The sequence below is a fragment of the Pleurodeles waltl genome, chromosome 3_1, assembly GCF_031143425.1.
Source record: "Pleurodeles waltl isolate 20211129_DDA chromosome 3_1, aPleWal1.hap1.20221129, whole genome shotgun sequence".
Taxonomy (NCBI): domain Eukaryota; kingdom Metazoa; phylum Chordata; class Amphibia; order Caudata; family Salamandridae; genus Pleurodeles; species Pleurodeles waltl.
The window spans coordinates 828,498,088-828,517,839 of NC_090440.1; the positions used below are offsets into that span (position 1 = coordinate 828,498,088).

At 45.5% G+C, this 19,752-nt stretch overlaps 1 protein-coding gene across 1 annotated transcript in view; it reads right to left on the minus strand.

The window, feature by feature from the left end:
* The window catches only part of PIK3C2A (phosphatidylinositol-4-phosphate 3-kinase catalytic subunit type 2 alpha), an 852,450-nt gene that overhangs the window by 529,015 nt on the left and 303,683 nt on the right, over positions 1–19,752 (minus strand). Inside the window, 1 exon segment of the mRNA XM_069223730.1 lies at positions 6,494–6,640. Coding sequence (XP_069079831.1) covers positions 6,494–6,640 — 147 coding nt within the window.

The following is a 19,752-nucleotide window of genomic DNA, read 5'->3' on the forward strand; positions in this document are numbered from 1 at the left end:
CTCTCCAGTGCACTGCATACACACCAGGATAGATATGCTCCTCGCATCAGCGGCAGTGAGTCACAAGATACACACATCAGACTATCTGGCCCGCACCAGATCAGACCATAGCCCGTTACGTTCAACACTAGGCTGGGGTCGCACACACACACAAATTCCCACATGGAGCTTGCAAACAGAGGCACTTGCAGACCCCCTGCCCCCTTCCACGCAGAACTTGCCCAGTGCCTGGCCACTTATTTCTCCTTGAATAACACAACTGCTTTACGTGAAACCGAATGGGATGCCATACGGTAGTGGTGCTTGGTCACTGCTTAGCAGCTTCAGTAAGAGTAAGACGGACGTTGCTCAAGGAGCTGAAAGCATTAGAGACTAAGCTACGCAAGGCGGAGGTGGCGGTCTCCAGAGATGAGATGCCAGTAGAAGAGCTGAAACTATTAAAGGCTAGTCACAGGGAGGCGGACACTAGATTGAGTAAACACGATTACAGACACTACACGACACGTCAATACGCAGAAGGAGATCGATCAGGGCGGCTATTGGCGTGGCTGGTTCACCAACCATCGCAACCCTTATCCATTGGAGCGATCCGACTGCTCTCAGGAAATATAATTAATACCCAAGTGGAAATTAATGATGCCTTTTATACATACTGCCACTCTTTATATTCACCCTCCCCCCCCCACATCATCCGCACAGCAAATGGCCAAATTCTTGTTGACTATTCCCCAGAACCGGCTGCTAACTGAACAAGCAGACGCATTGGATGGCCCAATTAATATGGACGAAGTCCGTCTGGCGCTGTCACAGATGGCGCACAGCAAAACACCTGGCTCAGACGGGCTACCAGTAGAATACTTAAATTCCCAAGCAGCCCATCTTTTGCAGCCATTACTTAAGGTGTTTAATGAAGCGTATGATCGGGTGCAACTACCAGACTCAATGCGCAAAGCTTTAATAGTGGTGCTCCCGAAGCCAGGCCGCAACCTTCTAGATGTTCGGTCATATCGCCCTCTCCTTGCTCAACTCTGACTGTAAGCTTCTGGGGAAGATTTTAGCAAATAGACTTCTCGCCTTTCTGCCAACTTTGATCCATGGAGATCAATCAGGATTTATACCTGGGAGAAGCACCTTCTTAAATATTAGAAGATTACTTCGTATAATGCACAACGGCAAGTGCGGGGAAGCGGTAGCACTGTCACAGGACGTAGAAAAAGCATTCGATACGTTGTGCTGGGATTTCCTCGTGAGCACACTTAAAGGGCTGGGACTCAGTTCCGGCTACATCAGATGGATTAAAACGCTATATGCTAAACCTACAGCCCATGTCAAAACAGGACAAGTTATCTCTGACTCATTCCCAATAGGCAGAGGCACTAGTCAGGGTTGCCCACTATCCCCTCTATTGTTCGTGATAGCCATGGAACCACTAGTGGTCAAGCTCCGCAACCAGGCCCAATTATGGGGCATCCCAGAACTCAACACATACCATATTCTCTCTCTATACGCGGACGACGCCCTGATATATCTACGCGACCATGCCACCTCCATAGCAGGGGTAATGACAATACTGGACACCTTCGCATCCATCTCCGGCCTACGGATTAATTGGACTAAGTCATGTATCTACCCTCTCTCCCTTATAGCACCTGAACTACGTGGGGCATTACCGGATTATCAGCTACCATGGTCCCACTCCACCTTCAAGTATTTAGGTATACAGATATATCACTCCATAGCAGATCTCAAAGAGGGTAACATTGACAGAGTTCTGTCCGAAGTTCCTTACCATTCTGGGGGTCTCTCCCCTTATCCCCCATGGGACGCGTGGCCATCGCCAAAATGCTTATCCTTCTGAGATTTTTATATTATTTCGCCACGCTCCCGATACTCTTACCAAGATCGTTCTTTCAATCCTTGCACTCCCTAATGACTGACCTACTCTGGGGTAGAGACAGGCGCAGAGTTGCACTATCCATAACACAATACCCGCAGGATGAGGGAGGGCTGGGCATGCCGAATTTCAAATTATACTACGCTGCCGCCCAACTGCAATGGCCGTCCACGTGGCTCAGCGAGACCCCCTCAGAAAAGTGCAAAGCGATAAAGGAATTACTAGCGCTGCTCTCGATCCTAACTTCGCTACTAGATAGCCCCTATTGCCCACAAAGAAGGCATATCGTACTAGATGTTGCCAGATCGTGCTGGCACAGATACGTTCATGGCAGAAGCCCTATGATCCCATACTCTCCCGCGCTACCGATGTCACAACTACCGGGGGCCAAAAAGCTAACAATGCATCATGATATACGCAGCATAGGGCTATCAAGCGTAGGCGAATATTACTCGGGCTCTATATTTAGATCTTTTAGGGAACTTATGGAATCAGTGGGGACTCACGCCGGGGCTTTCTTAGCATGTGGCGCAATAAAACTACTACTCGACAATATTTGGGAACTCGGTAACACTGAGCCACAGGAATCACAACTGCCCACCACAATTCTCACAATGGGTAATACAAAAGGCATTATATCAACACCATACAAGTTGCTCCTAGCCTGTCCTGAACGGCCACATGCTAAGGCCCGTTGGGATGTGGCTCTCCCTTCCCCCTTGCCCCAGAGTGCCTGGTCCGCTGCATTATCAATAGTTAAAAATGTCTCTAGCAATATCAGACTGCGTTACACTCAGTTTAACTACATACACCACTCCTACTTATCCCCGTCCCGCATAAAAAGGATATACCCGACCTCAGACCCAGAATGCCCCAGATGCGCAACCCCAGCAGCAGATTTTTACCATATGGTGTGGAGCTGCCCCCGTGAACACGACCTGGCAATGTATTACCGACACCATAGCTGACATTACCGGGCATACCCTAAAATCAACACCAGAACCTTGCCTACTGGGAATACGTTGACGTGGCAAAGGTGACAAACAGCTCCATAAATGTATTGACTTGGCCTTTGTGGTGTTCAAATGCCTGATAGCTATGCAGTGGAAGGCCCCACACGCTCTGGTATACACCACTTGGCTGCGCGATCTGCTAAGGTGCTCACATGCAGAGGCTCAGACATTACGCCAGCTACAATACAGGGGATTGATCCAGGGTGGTGCTGAAATATGGGATACTTTTGTCGTGGACATTGAGGCTAGGAGCGATACATATCCGCCATGAGTCCCAAGTAAACCACACGACATAGAACCCGTTAAGCCTTTTGGTCAAGCATCTACCCAAATGTCGCCGTATACAGCCCAGGTATCATACTCACCACACACTACTTAGGGCCCACACGCGCTAGACGCATGGCCAATAGTTAAATAATGTCCCCCTTGCAGAGGATATGTCCACTACCACGATAATATCACTTCCAGTATATTACCCAGCCCAGGCTAAACCAAACCTCCCCCAATCTATCGACGCACACAGTGCTCCATCTTTCTACTCAAGACATGGGGAGTTCAACCCATTTCAAGCATCCGGTAAGCCACATCAAGGACATTAATGTGACGTAATTTAACAGTTTATTGTTATGTGTTATCTTGCAGTACAATAATATACGAACTGTACTACATAAGATTATATATATGTGTGTACACAGTATATCAGAATTAATGGAGAATTGTACTGACGCTTTTTCATCAAGATTAATAAACAGATTTGAAAAAAAAGAAAACACTGCATCACCCGGAATTCCCCTTCCAGACTACCCCGCTCTTCCCAGCTTTAACTCTCCAACATACCCCACATAAATAAGTCCTTGGCTTGAGGAAGATCCTTCTCATACCTGGCAGCAAAAGGTTGGAGCACCATACCTCCTTACCTCAGACAGCTGCCATCGCTGCCTCAGTTCAGGAAGGACCTCAAGACCTGGCTCTTCACCTGATCTCGGAGGACACACCCCTCAGCGCCTTGAGACCCTATGGGTGAGTAGTGCGCTCTAAAATACATGATTGATTGATTGATTGATTGAATATTGGTATGGTACATAAAGAGAAACCATGTTAAATAGTGGTACGCGCATATTATTCTTTCTGGAGTTTGCCATGAATCGCCAATGAGACAATGAGAATTGAAAACTAGGGTCAAACTGCTCTTTTAAGGTAGTGTGTGATTTATAGAACGTGGGAGCATTACAAGTATTTCAGGAAGATAGATGGGACTATAAAGTGCCAGTGCGGAGGGTCCTACTGCCCAGTTTAATAACCTATACTGATCTTGGTTGTTGACAGTGATCTAGACAAGAAAAAAATACTGCAGCACCATTATCCTTAGATTCAGGAAGAAAGACGTTTTCTATATTATATGAATTAATCTTGGCAGATACCCAACCACTACTCAAACTTCGAATGAATAATGGGAGAGAACAACTTAATGATTGGACTGGAGGTGCAAGGTATGTGCCTGTGTCCTTTGGGATCAAGTGCTTCAAGTTAATTCAGTTTACTTATCTGATTCAAACATAAAAATCCAACAAGCACTAACATAGCCAATAGGTCTCGCCTTTGGGATCTTATAAGTATTTAGCCATGCAGCACACAAGCTGAGGGTTTACAAACTTTGAAAACAGACCGAGCAACCGGTCACATTTTGTTGAACAGGGGTAGTTGCGCTGGACAATTTAAGTGTGTGTACTTGAAGCTTTTTGCTTACATTTTTTTATTTTTATATATCTACAAAACATTAAGCCTGTTCTAAGCCTAAGGTCATTTGTCTCCACAAGGGCAATGGTAGTTTCCAAAGGTGGTGCCCTGTAAAAGACAGTGGTGCACTACATTTCTGACATTCATGTGGAAGTATAGTCTCTTGGAAGCAGCCCCCCCCCCCTTCAATTATTCTGCAGATATGTAAAGTAGAACTGCCAGGCAACTAAATAGTTAATAATATGTTTTTCAAGCCCATACGTCTTGATTTGAAAGCAATGAGAGCTACACTAGACCAAAGTTTTGACACTAAGCAATGGCCTTCGGTGTAAACACGTTTCAACAGCACGTATAATTCATGTATATTACATCTCCTTATATGGTTTTAAAAAGACGAATACATGATCAAATTGCTGAAAACTGTAACTTTTACTTTCAGGCTGATAAGCATGCTGACGAGGAGTTGTGTCCATGCCATAGCTAGTGCACAACTTGTGAAGTACTAGAAGAGCCTGCCTCCATAACAGTTATGCAGCCCCAGCACACCCTTGACATTGAGCATACTTAGAGACAACAATAGATTTGTATGTTATGTGCCCTAAACATCCAAAGATTACCCAAGTAGCGTTACATTTATCTAAAATAAAAAGCCTTCACAATATGTAACCGATCACCATTCAGTTTAAGATGGATTTTCTGCATGCAAAAGCGTCCATGCAACAAATTGTAGACAAGCAGAAGAATCTGAATATACACATAAAAGAAATCTGCGATAACTTCAGTTTAACAGTAACAGAATTAAGTGAACAGGCAAAACAAAATCTCAACCCTACAGCTAAACATAAGACCGGTTGCCATTTCAAACAATTTATGTAAGCGAAATCACCAAAATGAGAAGCCATCTAAAAGGATAAGAACACACACACGTGACCTGTAAACCCCTCTTCTCTCAGTTTGAAGAAACGATAGGAAACTACACTTTAGTGCGATTGTGCACAAAACACAAAAAACTTTCTTTATAACTCATATCATTATAGCAAATATACCAAGACAATACACAATTTACAGCCCGGTTTACCGAAACCTCGTAGCTAATAAACAAAGAGCAGTGCAGCTGACACGGGTGTGTGCTGTATGTCAGAGCCCAGTGACAGACGTTTGTAAATGAGGTCAGCCGACACTGACAATATCAAGCAACTACAGGTATAAAGCAGGGCCCGGGAGAGTGGTGATTTGGCAGGGGCAGGGAGATTAAGTGAACTACCACTTACACAAGCAGCTGGGAGCAGTGACATGTAATCCATCCTAAAACAGAAGCCAAGACATAAGAAAAAGTAGCGCACCGCAGCTAACATAAGTGGCCAGAAGGAAACTGATCCGTGCAACGGGGCCAATCTCCACGGCGGAAAAAATAGCCAAAAGGCGGGACAAATGTAAACTATTAAAAAAAGAAACAACAGGAATTTCGAAAGGCAGAAGCCTGAATCAATGATAAGCAATGGGTGTGGTCAAAGCCCACAGAGGAGATTACAGCATGTTGAGACAGTGCACGCGCTCCGTTTAGGCTTGACCTAAAAATAAAGCATGCTTCAAACATATTTAGAGGAATGACTATTTTCCTGCATAGGCAGAGGAAAGGGAAGTTTAATTTTGTTAGTCTGAATGGCATTGGAAACACAGAAATTATTCCTATGGTGCCAGTGGATATTCTACAAATCATATAATCAGATAATTTTCCGAGTTTATGAACAGACTTTACGTACTGCATGCCAGCATGAGGTATATATCAAAGGCAGATTTATAAAATATAGTGGAAAAACTATTTGCTTTAAAAACAAAATATTGTTACCTCTGCACTTTTACTCTTTGGAAGATGAACTGCTCGCTTCAACCTCTTTACTGAGTCAGTGATGGCCAATGTTTCAACCCCATCTACTTCACTGCAGATTCTTCGGACAGCCTTTATCAACTGATCTACTAATCTGTTCTGGTCATTCTAGAAAACAAGAAAAAGAAGCATATAAAATACCCAATACATATATTTATTGACCCATCATTTTCTTAAAACTACTCCCCTTTAAAAAACACACAAAACCTAAGTCTTTGTAATGTTCAGTAAAGCAGCAGGGAATAAGGCAACTTGAACTGGCCCTGGCAGATGAGAGAGACCACCATCACTGGATCACTGGGGATGAGCGGGCAATGGGTGTTATGTATTAAATAAATGTAGTATAATTTTAATATAAAAAATGAGGGGGCAGCACACACAAAAAAAGCTCTTTATAAACAAAAAACCCTTAGGGACGTGTGGTCTGGGTGTGATTTCAGTAAAAACAGAGTAATGACTCAGCCAGTATGTACTGGCGTAATACAGTGGCCTGGGTCCCAGTAGACGGCACAGGATTGATGTGAATAAAGGGCACCTTTATAAATTAAATGGCACAACTGCCCGAGCGGAAGAGTTCCAGATGGCTACGTTACGAAGGTCACAATATAGAGCACTTGACGGTGGCCCCAGCCATATATACCTATTTATGGTAGCCACCTCATGCATAAAACAACAAAGAAAAATGACTTGGAGCAACAGAGTTTCGCTAGCAATTGGTACAGGACAAATACCTGGCATGTCCTTGATGACATGAGTAACAGGGATACTATAGTATGGATACTCAAAACATACAGGTTATATTTTCCACCACATGAGCTGGGAGAGGGTACATACCACACACCTGGCTGGTATTCGTATCTGTATGAGAGCCACAATGGGGAGATGCTTTTTCACTCTTTTAGCCACTAGCAGCAGGATAAGGTCAGGATAGATCCTGATCATGCTAGACCATGAAATCAAGCTCTTCCTTGGGTCCAGCTATGGCTATGCAGGTAAAGAATGTCACCAATGAGTAACTAATGACAATATACATGTATCAAACACATTATCCGTATAACAAAGTGTCTAACTACAGGAGACGCCAACCCCGTGCCAGTCTATGAAGTGATTGAGAACCCTGAATAGAGTAAGCTAACAGAAAATTAAGGAATGCATGGATTTGTCACTTCTACCACTCAATATGTATGTTGTTTGCAGTGTCACTTCCTCGTCATGTTTGCTTATATAAGTGTGTTATTACACATTCCAGCCATGAGATTATGTTTTTAGGAGCTAACAAACTTTAACAAAGTCCTAGAAATCCTGTCCTAGGTTGTCTGACAACATCAGTGAAGGTAGGAAGCCCATGTCTCACCTAGTGTGATCTGTACACAGTGTTCTGAAAAAAGGATCCCATTTAAAGACCAGACAAATGCCCCTTGCCCATAGATGGCTCATGGAAGGGCAGAAACATGTTGGGGCAATAAAACAGTGTTATGGTCATTGTACCCCTAAGCATCAACATGTGATTAATTTTTATTCTGTTAACCATAAGGTACCACTAATTAAGGGTACTTGTGTGGTATTCTTAAACCTTAACTGGATTTCTGTCATATCTAGGCATTAAGATATCTTAAGGACTCATTCTTAGAAAAGGTTGGGTCCACCCTGGTAGTACCAATTTACCGGGGTGGGATGACGTGTCCAGTGAAGCATGCCACATGACGTGGATGAGTCCTCCTCATTCAAATCTATAGTGATTTTTTGTTTCACCAGCCACTAAGTATTTGGGATAGGATAAGGACATCTCAATCTTCCTTTAATACTGTCCACCATACCATTATGAAATTGAGTTTTCATTGGTAGAAGTATGGTGAATTACCCTTCCATTTCTATCCTTGTGCTTGTATATACCATTTGCAAAGGGCCATTTGCATATTGGATTAGATCTAGAGCTGACACGAAGGGTTGCCCTGAGAGTACCGGTGATATGGAAAGATCTTGCTGTACAAGGATGATACCTTGGTTTACCTAATGGATCCCTGGTGACCAATATCAGACACTCTGGCAATTTTTTTAAAATTCAGGAAATATGTAGGGTACTAAATAAACTAAGTTGCTACTGCATAAAATTAATGACGGGAAAAGCAACACACTCTGGGACATCAAAGAAAGTTCGGGAAGTAGTCCTGCAAGACTTTCAAACTGATGTACAATGCTGGCAAACACTTTAGCTCACCATATTAGGGAGGGCAGGGATTTTCAAAATGATTACACTGCTGACACTGCTATATGTAAGGCAAAATCCCTCTTTTATTCCGAACTCAGCCTCTCTACAACTAGACAAAACACAGCTCACATTACTGTGGGATGGAGGCACACAAGGACGGCGAGCCAAACCTTATGCAGATCAACGTATAATGGAGGTAGTAACTCAACAGGCTTACTAGTAAGGCCTTCCAGCTCCAGGTCATTAATTATTTTGTAAGCGGGGGTCCACATAGGTAGGGCTCAGAAACAACGGTGAAGAGACTACTCATGGAGTGGACCTCCTACCTCCACTGCTACAGGAATACAAGCTGGAAAGAGCTGTTGGGCCTGCACAGGAAATTCACAAATATTAGGAGTTTGGGCTGGCAGGGAAGGGTAACAACAGATACTTGTGGAATGGGGAGATGTTGAGAGAGGTAAACAAACTGACCTGCTTCAAGCAATGGGATTTAGTAGGAATATCCAAAGTAGATACAGGAGGACTGAAAACACTCCGTAAATTGCAAGAAGATCAGTACTGTCAAACACTCAGTTCTACAAATACATCCTGCTTCGACAAGCACTTGATGCAAAATCAGTGGACTGGCATGAGATGCCGGATAGTGTCCCTTTGGAAAGTAGAATTCACATGGTGAAGATTGATAAGAGTGGTTTCACTTATGAATTGGACACTCATACAAAAAAATGGATAACTTGTAGAAACTAAGAGAGATCTGGTGAGCGACAGCGCCAATGGCAAGATGGCCACACTCTAGTGTAGCTCTACCAGCAAGGCTCAATAACCCGTCATTAATTAAGCCATCCAGGAAGCCCCACAGGGCTCTCAGACGAGCTAAGGCAGCATGGTCGGAGTGTACGCAGCCATTTGGACTGCTGTGATCCCTAACACACCGCCTACTGCTCACATCTGTTGTGGACGTAGGCAGGGCAGGGAGTGCGACTGGACCGCAGAGTGCATCGATGGAGACCGGGAGGACCTGGAAAAGGGGGTGTACCCGAGACCCAGGCGGTGCTCTGGGATAACCGCCTGAAGGAAGCCAAGCAGCTGTAGCAACTGCAACACCTGAGTTCAAGCTGACAGACACCACCCTGCGGCTGCAGTAAGCAAGAACGTTGTCCAGTCCTGATGCCGTCGAGAAGCAGCACTCTGTTGCACTGCAGGCCTTCCTACACATCCCTGTGCATCTGCAAATGAATTGCTGCAGGAGGGATGACAGAAAATTTTTTGGTGCGGGACCTAGAAGTCCACGGCCCGCCTGTCCGCATGTGTGGAGGTTGTGAGGCATACAGCAGAGAAAGAAGGTGAAAAGGGCAGAACGCCCTCAGATATCCTGGTGCACGGGGCCCTGGAGCCCGCAAAGTCTCCCGGCACGGCAAAGCCAGTGTTCCCTGTGGAGTGCTGGTGCCAGGTGCAGGCCGCTCTTTAACTGAGACGGATGTGAGTACCTTTATAATTTTTTTTTTTTTAAAGCGCGTTTTGGACCTGAACTTGACAGCACAGACCCAGCGCTACAAAGCTTCCAGACTGGGAAATTAGGCATGAGGGAAGCACCACCCCTCCCCGCCCCCATCTTGTTGTTGGCTTCCGAAGATGGGGAGAAAGCACTCAGTGGGTGCATGGAGAACATTGTGTGGAACTAGAACTGAGGTGTTGGTCGTCAGGGCGGTGGGGAGATGGCCGCCTGGCTCACCCTTAGCTCGGTGGAAGCTGCATTGTTACATGACTCCAAACTGCCACCTTTACAAGTTAGAGGGGATAAATACGGGAAACGGCGACACAGACAACTCCTGCCAACAATACTGAACCCAGTGCGACAGTACTTTGCCCACAAAGTGCTGTGAGCAGCAAGTGTGAATTGCAGAGTACTCATGCGAAGTGTAGTCGACTCTGGAATCGCTGAAACAGGCAGGGCCAACAAAAACCAAAGGCTCATCTTGGAGTCCCGGTGTGCCGCCAGGTCCTTGCAAGACCTGTAGGAAGCTGGCTTTGTAGATACTATACCAAAATTAGGTATACTGAGCACAGAGTCCAGGGGTTCCTCAGAGGTTTAACAGAGGCTACAGTAGATAATACTAATGCTCTCTTTTGTGGTTGGGTGGAAGAGAAGTTAGGTTTATCAGAGGGTAGTGCAAAGCATTTCTTATAGTCCAAGTAGTTACCTTCGGTAACAATATATCTGGTAGAGATATATTCTAGTTGCAGATTCCTTACCTTATAATTTCCCTCCAGGCGTCAGACTGGATTTGGAGATTTCTTCTTTGAGGAATACCCGTGCGCGCCGGTAGGTGGCGTTGGTCGACTCCGCGGGCGTCATAGTCACTGTGATGACGTCGGAAGTAGTAAATAGACACCGCCTCAGCGCCGTCAGTTTCTTTTCGCAACTTTCTACGCCAAAGCACAGAACCGCGAACAACACAGAGATTAATGTGCAAAGCTAAGGCAATGAAAGAGGATTCCCTGTCCCTAGAAATCAGTTCGCAAGCGGAGAGGATGGGTGGGTCTGTAAGGAATCTGCAACTAGAATATGTCTCTACCAGATGGAAAATGTCACTTACCCAGTGTACATCTGTTCGTGGCATGAGACGCTGCAGATTCACATGCTTTGCACATCCCGCCATCTAGTGTTGGGCTCAGAGTGTTACAAGTTGTTTTTCTTCGAAGAAGTCTTTTCGAGTCACGAGATCGAGGGACTCCTCCCCTTTCAGCTCCATTGCGCATGGGCGTCGACTCCATCTTAGATTGTTTTCCCCGCAGAGGGTGAGGTTGGAGTTGTGTATTATAGTAATAGTGCCCATGCAATGGAGTAAATATGTATGTACATAATGGTGTTTAAAGTGATATATTTACAAGTTTACAAATGTTCAAGATCAACTTCGAAACGGCTACAGGCTCCCGGGGAGGCGGGTGGGCGCATGTGAATCTGCAGCGTCTCATGCCACGAACAGATGTACACTGGGTAAGTGACATTTTCCGTTCAATGGCATGTGTAGCTGCAGATACACATGCTTTGCATAGACTAGTAAGCAGTTATCTCCCCAAAAGCGGTGGCTCAGCCTGTAGGAGTTGAAGTTGTTTGAAATAAAGTTCGTAGTACTGCTTGTCCTACTGTGGCTTGTTGTGTTGTTAACACATCCACGCAGTAATGTTTGGTGAATGTATGAGGCGTAGACCATGTGGCTGCCTTACATATTTCAGTCATTGGAATGTTTCCTACAAAGGCCATAGTCAAATCAAATCAAATCATTAACATTTATAAAGCGCGCTACTCACCCGTGCGGGTCTCAAGGCGCTAGGGGGGATTATCGCTGCTCGAACAGCCAAGTCTTTAGGAGTCTCCGGAAAGCGGAGTGGTCCTGGGTGGTCCTGAGGCTGGTGGGGAGGGAGTTCCAGGTCTTGGCCGCCAGGAAGGAGAAGGATCTCCCACCCGCCGTAGTAGCACCTTTCTTCCTAGTTGAATGTGCCTTTGGTGTTCTAGGCAGTTCTCTTTTTGCTTTGAGATAACAGGTTTGAATACATTTAACTATCCATCTGGCAATGCCTTGTTTGGATATTGGATTCCCTGTATGAGGTTTTTGAAAAGCAACGAACAGTTGTTTTGTTTTTCGTGTTTGTTTTATTCTATCAATGTAGTACATTAAAGCTCTTTTGATGTCTAATGTATGTAGTGTTCTTTCAGCTACAGAATCTGGTTCTGGAAAGAACACTGGTAGTTCTACTGTTTGATTTAAGTGAAACGGTGATATGACCTTTGGTAAGAACTTTGGGTTAGTTCGTAAAACTACTTTATGCTTGTGTATCTGAATAAAGGGTTCTTGTATGGTAAATGCCTGTATTTCACTTACTCTTCTTAGAGATGTGATGGCAAGGAGAAACGCTACTTTCCATGTTAAATATTGTATCTCACATGAGTGCATGGGTTCAAAAGGTGGACCCATGAGTCGTGTTAAGACAATGTTAAGGTTCCACGAGGGAACTGGTGACGTTCTTGGTGGAATAATTCTTTTTAGGCCCTCCATAAATGCTTTTATGACTGGGATCCTAAATAATGATGTTGAGTGCGTAGTTTGCAGATAAACTGAAATTGCGGTAAGATGTATTTTAATGGATGAAAAAGCTAGCTTTGACTTTTGTAAATGCAGTAAGTAGCTTAAGATGTGTTTAGCAGATGCGTGTAATGGTTGAATTTGATTATTATTGCAATAATAAACAAATCTTTTCCACTTATTTGCAAACCAATGTCTTGTGGTTGGTTTCCTTGCTTGTTTTATGACCTCCATACATTCCTGTGTAAGGTCTAGATGTCCGAATTCTAAGACTTCAGGAGCCAAATTGCTAAATTCAGTGATGCTGGATTTGGATGCCTGATCTGTTGTTTGTGTTGAGTTAACAGATCTGATCTGTTTGGAAGCTTGATATGAGGCACTACTGAGAGGTCTAGTAGTGTTGTGTACCAAGGTTGTCTTGCCCACGTTGGTGCTATTAGTATGAGTTTGAGTTTGTTTTGACTCAATTTGTTTACTAGATATGGAAGGAGTGGGAGAGGGGGAAAAGCGTATGCAAATATCCCTGACCAGCTCATCCATAACGCATTGCCCTGAGATTGATCTTGTGGGTACCTGGATGCGAAGTTTTGGCATTTTGCGTTTTCTTTTGTTGCAAATAGGTCTATTTGTGGTGTTCCCCATCTTTGGAAGTAAGTGTTTAGTATTTGGGGGTGAATCTCCCATTCGTGGATCTGTTGGTGATCCCGAGAGAGACTGTCTGCTAACTGATTCTGAATCCCTGGAATAAACTGTGCTATTAGGCGAATGTGGTTGTGAATCGCCCAATGCCATATTCTCTGTGACAGGAGACACAACTGTGTGGAGTGTGTTCCTCCCGGTTTGTTCAGATAATACACCGTCGTCATGTTGTCTGTTTTGACAAGAATGTGTTTGTGGCTTATTATGGGTTGAAATGCCTTCAACGCAAGAAATACTGCCAGTAGTTCTAAGTGATTTATGTGGAACTGTCTTTGCTGAGTGTCCCATTGTCCTTGGATGCTGTGTTGATTGAGGTGTGCTCCCCACCCTATCATGGAGGCATCTGTTGTTATTACGTATTGAGGCACTGGGTCTTGGAAAGGCCGCCCTTGGTTTAAATTTATATTGTTCCACCATTGAAGCGAGGTGTATGTTTGGTAGTTTATCAACACTAGATCTAGAAGTTGACCCTGTGCCTGTGACCATTGTGATGCTAGGCACTGTTGTAAGGGCCGCATGTGCAACCTTGCGTTTGGGACAATGGCTATGCATGAGGACATCATGCCTAGTAGTTTCATCACCATCTTGACTTGTATTTTCTGTTTTGGATACATGGCCTGTATTACATTGTGAAATGCCTGTACCCTTTGTGGACTTGGAGTGGCAAATCCTTTTGTTGTGTTGATTGTTGCTCCTAAGTATTGCTGTGTTTGACACAGCTGAAGGTGTGACTTTGTGTAGTTGCGTGAGAAACCTAGTTTGTGGAGGGTTTCTATGACATACTTTGTGTGTTGTGAACACCGTTCTTGCGTGTTGGTTTTGATTAACCAATCGTCTAGGTACGGGAACACATGTATTTGCTGCCTCCTGATATGTGCATTTGTAAAAACTCTTGGCGCAGTTGTTATCCCGAATGGCAACACTTTGAATTGGTAATGTACCCCTTGGAATACAAACCTTAAGTACTTTCTGTGTGAAGGATGTATTGGTATATGGAAGTATGCATCCTTTAGGTCTAGTGTTGTCATGTAGTCTTGTTGTTTGAGCAATGGGATTACGTCCTGTAATGTCACCATGTGAAAGTGATCTGATTTGATGTAGGTATTTAATGTTCTGAGATCTAATATAGGTCTTAGAGTTTTGTCCTTTTTGGGTATGAGAAAGTACAGCGAGTAAACTCCTGTTCCTCTCTGATGAATTGGTACCAGTTCTATTGCATCTTTTTGTAACAACGCTTGGATTTCTAGAAGATCCATGTGTTGTTTTGACATATTGTGTGTTTTCGGTGGGACATTTGGAGGGAATTTGAGAAATTCTATGCAATAACCATGCTGGATAATTGCTAGGAACCAAGTGTCTGTTGTTATTTCCTCCCAATGTTTGTAGAACTTGGTTAGTCTCCCCTCCACAGGTGTTATGTGTTGGGGATTTGTGACGTGGAAGTCACTGCTTGTTTTGAGGAGTTTTGCCACTTTGGAACTTCCCTCTACTCTTTTGGAATTGGCCCTGTCTATATTGTCCCCGAAAACTTCCCCGGCTCTGATAAGTGGGCCTTGTTTGTGAGGTTGAGGGTTCTGTGCTTTGTCCTCGAAACCCCCCTCAAAACTGTGTTTTACGAAATGTGCCTCTGCTCTGTGGGGAGTAGAGTGCGCCCATGGCTTTGGCCGTATCAGTGTCCTTTTTAAGTTTTTCTATAGCAGTGTCCACCTCCGGCCCAAACAACTGCTGTCCGTTAAATGGCATATTCAGCACGGCTTGTTGTATTTCCGGCTTGAATCCTGATGTACGCAGCCATGCGTGTCTCCTTATGGTCACTGCTGTATTTACTGTCCTAGCAGCTGTTTCTGCTGCATCCATTGCAGAGCGTATTTGATTGTTCGAAATGCTCTGTCCTTCCTCCACCACCTGTTGTGCCCTTTTTTGGAACTCTTTGGGTAAGTGTTCAATGAAATGTTGCATTTCGTTTCAATGAGCCCTATCATATCTCGCCAGCAATGCCTGTGAGTTGGCAATGCGCCATTGGTTGTCCGCTTGTGCTGCAACCCTTTTTCCCGCAGCGTCGAACATGCGACTCTCCTTGTCTGGAGGTGGTGTGTCTCCCGAGGTGTGTGAGTTCGCTCCCTTGCGAGCTGCCCCTACTACCACAGAGTCTGGTGTTAATTGCTGCGTTATGTATACAGGGTCTGTTGGCGGTGGCTTGTATTTCTTCTCCACCCTTGGAGTTATAGCCCTGCCCTTCACAGGCTCCTGAAACACCTGTTTGGAGTGTTTTAGCATTCCAGGTAGCATAGGGAGACTTTGGTATTGGCTATGTGTGGAGGATAGTGTGTTAAATAAAAAGTCATCCTCAATAGGCTCTGCATGCATGGTGACATTATGAAACGCCGCTGCTCTTGACACCACCTGTGTGTAGGCTGTACTGTCCTCAGGTGGCGACGGTCTCGCTGGATAACAGTCTGGGCTGTTATCTGATACTGGCGCATCATAAAGATCCCATGCGTCGGGATCATCCTGACTCATTCCAGTATGAGTTGGGGGACTGCATCAGTGGTGGAGCGGCTACCGGTGATGTGTGCGTTGAGTGTGGTGGAGATGGTGGCGGTGTTACTTGTCTTGCCACCTTTGCCTGTGGCTGCTTGTCTTTTTCTTGAAAGGCAAGTCTTCTTTTCATCCTAATTGGGGGAAGAGTACTTATCTTCCCTGTGTCCTTTTGGATGTGGAGCCTTCTCTGAGTGTAGTCTGGCTCCAATGACTCTAGTTCTTGTCCGAACCTATGTCCTTGCATTTGTGAGGACAGTCCCTGTTCCTCTGTGTAGGAACCTGTTTTCGGTTCTGAGGCCGGATGTTTCGGAATGGAAACTTTTTCGGCTGTCTTTTTCGGCTCCGACGACACTTTAATTTTGGGCGTTCCGGTCTCTCGGTGCCGACTCGTTTCGGTGCCGCCCTCTCGGTGCCGAACTTGCTCTGACCCGCTGTCGAGTCTGCTCTGTGCCGGTATCTTGACCGGAGTCGGATGTCTTCGACACATGCGTGCCCTTTTTCGGTGCCGATGATCGGTCACCTATTTTTCGGGTTAAGCCATGGCCTGCTGGCGGTGGCGTCCCCTGGGCTTTAGTGGTTTTTCCGTGAGTTTTGTGTGTCGACGTCTTACTCACAGTTTTCGGCGTCTGTTCGGGATCGACCTCGTCCGAGTCCGAATCCTCGATGGAGAAGGTTTCTTATTCCTCCTCCAAGTGTTTTTGTCCTGTCGGCGCCGACGCCATCTGTAGTCTTCTCGCTCTTCGGTCTCTTAATGTCTTCCTCGACCGAAACGCTCGACAGGCTTCACAAGTATCTTCTTTGTGTTCTGGAGACAAACACAAGTTACAGACCAGATGCTGATCTGTATAAGGATACTTGTTGTGACATTTGGGGCAGAAGCGGAATGGGGTCCGTTCCATTAGCCTTGAAGAGACACGTGGTCGGGCCGACCAGGCCCCGACAGGGGATCGAAAACCCCGAAGGGCCACCGGAGCTCTTCAAAATTCGGTGGCGATCTGTTGTAACTAACCCGATACCGAACGCAAACAATACCGTCGAATTTTCCGAGATTCCAACTATCTTTCCGAACCGAAACGCGGAGCGAAAAGGAACACGTCCGAACCCGATGGCGGAAAGAAAACAATCTAAGATGGAGTCGACGCCCATGCGCAATGGAGCCGAAAGGGGAGGAGTCCCTTGATCTCGTGACTCGAAAAGACTTCTTCAAAGAAAAACAACTTGTAACACTCCGAGCCCAACACTAGATGGCGGGATGTGCAAAGCATGTGTATCTGCAGCTACACATGCCATCGAACATATAGTTACCAAAGGTAACTAACTTGTACATCAGATAGTGACTTCTAGTTGCAGATTCCTTACCTTAGTATAGAAACCATAGCAATGCCATCCTCGGAGGTGGGCTACAAACCAAGATCATACTAGAAAGTCCTGCAGGACCGAACGACCAAAGTAGCCATCCCGATGGACACGACTGTCCATGCAGTAATGTTTAGCAAACGTGTGCAGGGATGCCCACATAGCTGCCTGGCAGATATCCAGGACAGAAACTCCACCTGCTAACGCAGTAGAAGCAACAGCTGCTCTGGTGGAATAAGGATGCAAGCCCTCAGGGAATTTCTTCTTGGCCAAAGCTTAGCACATCTTGATGCAAAGAAGTGCCCATCGAGAGATGGTACGTTTTTGCACCGCCTTCCCTTTCTTCGCACCCACAATATCCAACAAAGAGGTCATCATCCACCCAGAAATCTTTAGTACGATTTTTTTGGGTCCAGATGATGGAGTCTCTCCTCCTCATGAGAAGGATGTGGGGGTGCGTAAAGAGTAGGCAAGGTGATGGAGTGGCCTACATGAAATGGCGTAATGACCTTGGGAAGGAAGGAAGCCTTAGTGCGCAACACCACTTTGTCAAGGTGCACAGACAAGTATGGAAGCTTTGTAGAAAGAGCCTGAAGCTCACTCACTCTGCAAGCAGAAGTGATGGCAACAAGAAAAACTGTTTTGAAAGTAAGGAGCCGTAATGGACAATTGTGCATCAGCTCCAATGTAGTACACGTTAAGAAAGTAAGGACAAGATTGAGGTCCCACTGAGGCATGATGAAAGAGTGGGAGTAAACAAATGGGTGAGACCTTTATGGAAGCGATTGAAAATAGGAGACTTAAAGAGTGGAGGCTGATCAGGTAACCCAAGAAAGGCCAAAATAACCGATAAATAACCTTTTAAGGGTGACCAAAGCAGAGCCCTGCTCGACTAAAGAAAGAATGAACAGAAGAACCTCAGAAAGAGAGGCAGAGAGGGGATCAACATTTATGTTGGTACACCATGCTACAAATTTATGCCAATTACAGGTGTATACCGTTTTGGTGGAGGGACGCCTGGCTGTCAAGATAACGTCACAGACTTCCGGGTGGAAGGTCAAAAGCCGTCAACTGCTGCCGCTCAATCTCCACGCATGAAGGCAGAGATTGGACAGGTTCGGCTGGAGAACCGTCCCCTACTGCTGCGACAGAAGATCCTTCCGAAGAGGCAGTTTGAGTGGAGGATCCGTGGCCATGGTCAATAGCTCAGGATACCATACTCTCCGTGCCCAGTCCGAGCCACAAAGATAACTTGGGCCTGGTCATTCCTATCTTCTTGAGAACTCTGGGCAGAAGTGGTATAGGGGGAAAGGTGTAAAGGAAGCCGGAGTTCCACTCGAGATGAAGTGTCTCAGAGCGAGTGCCGCTTTGGAAACTCCAACGTGCAAAACAGCTGACATTAAGCGTTCTCCGCAGAGGTGAACAGAGCTAACCAAGGCTCTCCCCACTGCTGGAAGAGACCTTATGCCACCTCCGGATGGAGAGCCATTCGTGATTGGCTATGCATCGATGGCTGAGTTAGTCTGCTCTGTCGTTCAGAGAGCCCAACAGATGTTGAACCACCAGGGTAATGTCCTGATGTTCCAGCAATGTCCAGAGGAGTAGTGTCAATGACAAAGGGTCCAGGACCCTACTCCCCCGTTTATTGCAGTACCACATGGCAGTAGTGTTGTCCGTGAACACTTGCACTACTTTCCTTTTGAGAGAGGGAAGAAATGCTTTCAACACAAGCCTGATCGCCCGGAGAACCAGAAGATTGATATGGAGCTCAGACTCCGCCAGAGACCAGAGTTCTTTGATCTCGCCTCTCCCATGTGGCCGCCCCATCCCAGAAGTGAAGCATCTGTCACTATGAACAGATCTGGCTGGGAAAAGGAGAATGATCTACCGTGGACCCAATGAGGATTCGAAAGCCACCACTGCAGGTCTTTTGCAGTCCCCTCTGAGATTTGGAACATGTCAGGGAGATTTCTCTGACGCTGCGCCCACTGGAACTTCAAGTCCCACTGCACAGCCCGCATATGCCATCTGGTGTGTGTCACTAGCAGGATGCAGGAGGCCATGAGGCCCAGCAGCCTCAGAGTCAGTGTAGGAAGTTGGCCCTGTATATACTATTTCAAAGTAAGAAATAGTGTGCACAGTGTCCAAGGGTTTATTTAAAAAAAACACGGGTTCAAGATTTACAAGTAATTCTTCAAATGAAAGGTATTTCACTCAGGTATTCTAGGAACTTTAAATAATCACAATAGCATGTACAGTTTTGACAAAAATGGCAATAAGCGATTTTAAAAGTGAACACAGTTCCTGGGGGAGGTAAGTATTTGTTAAGT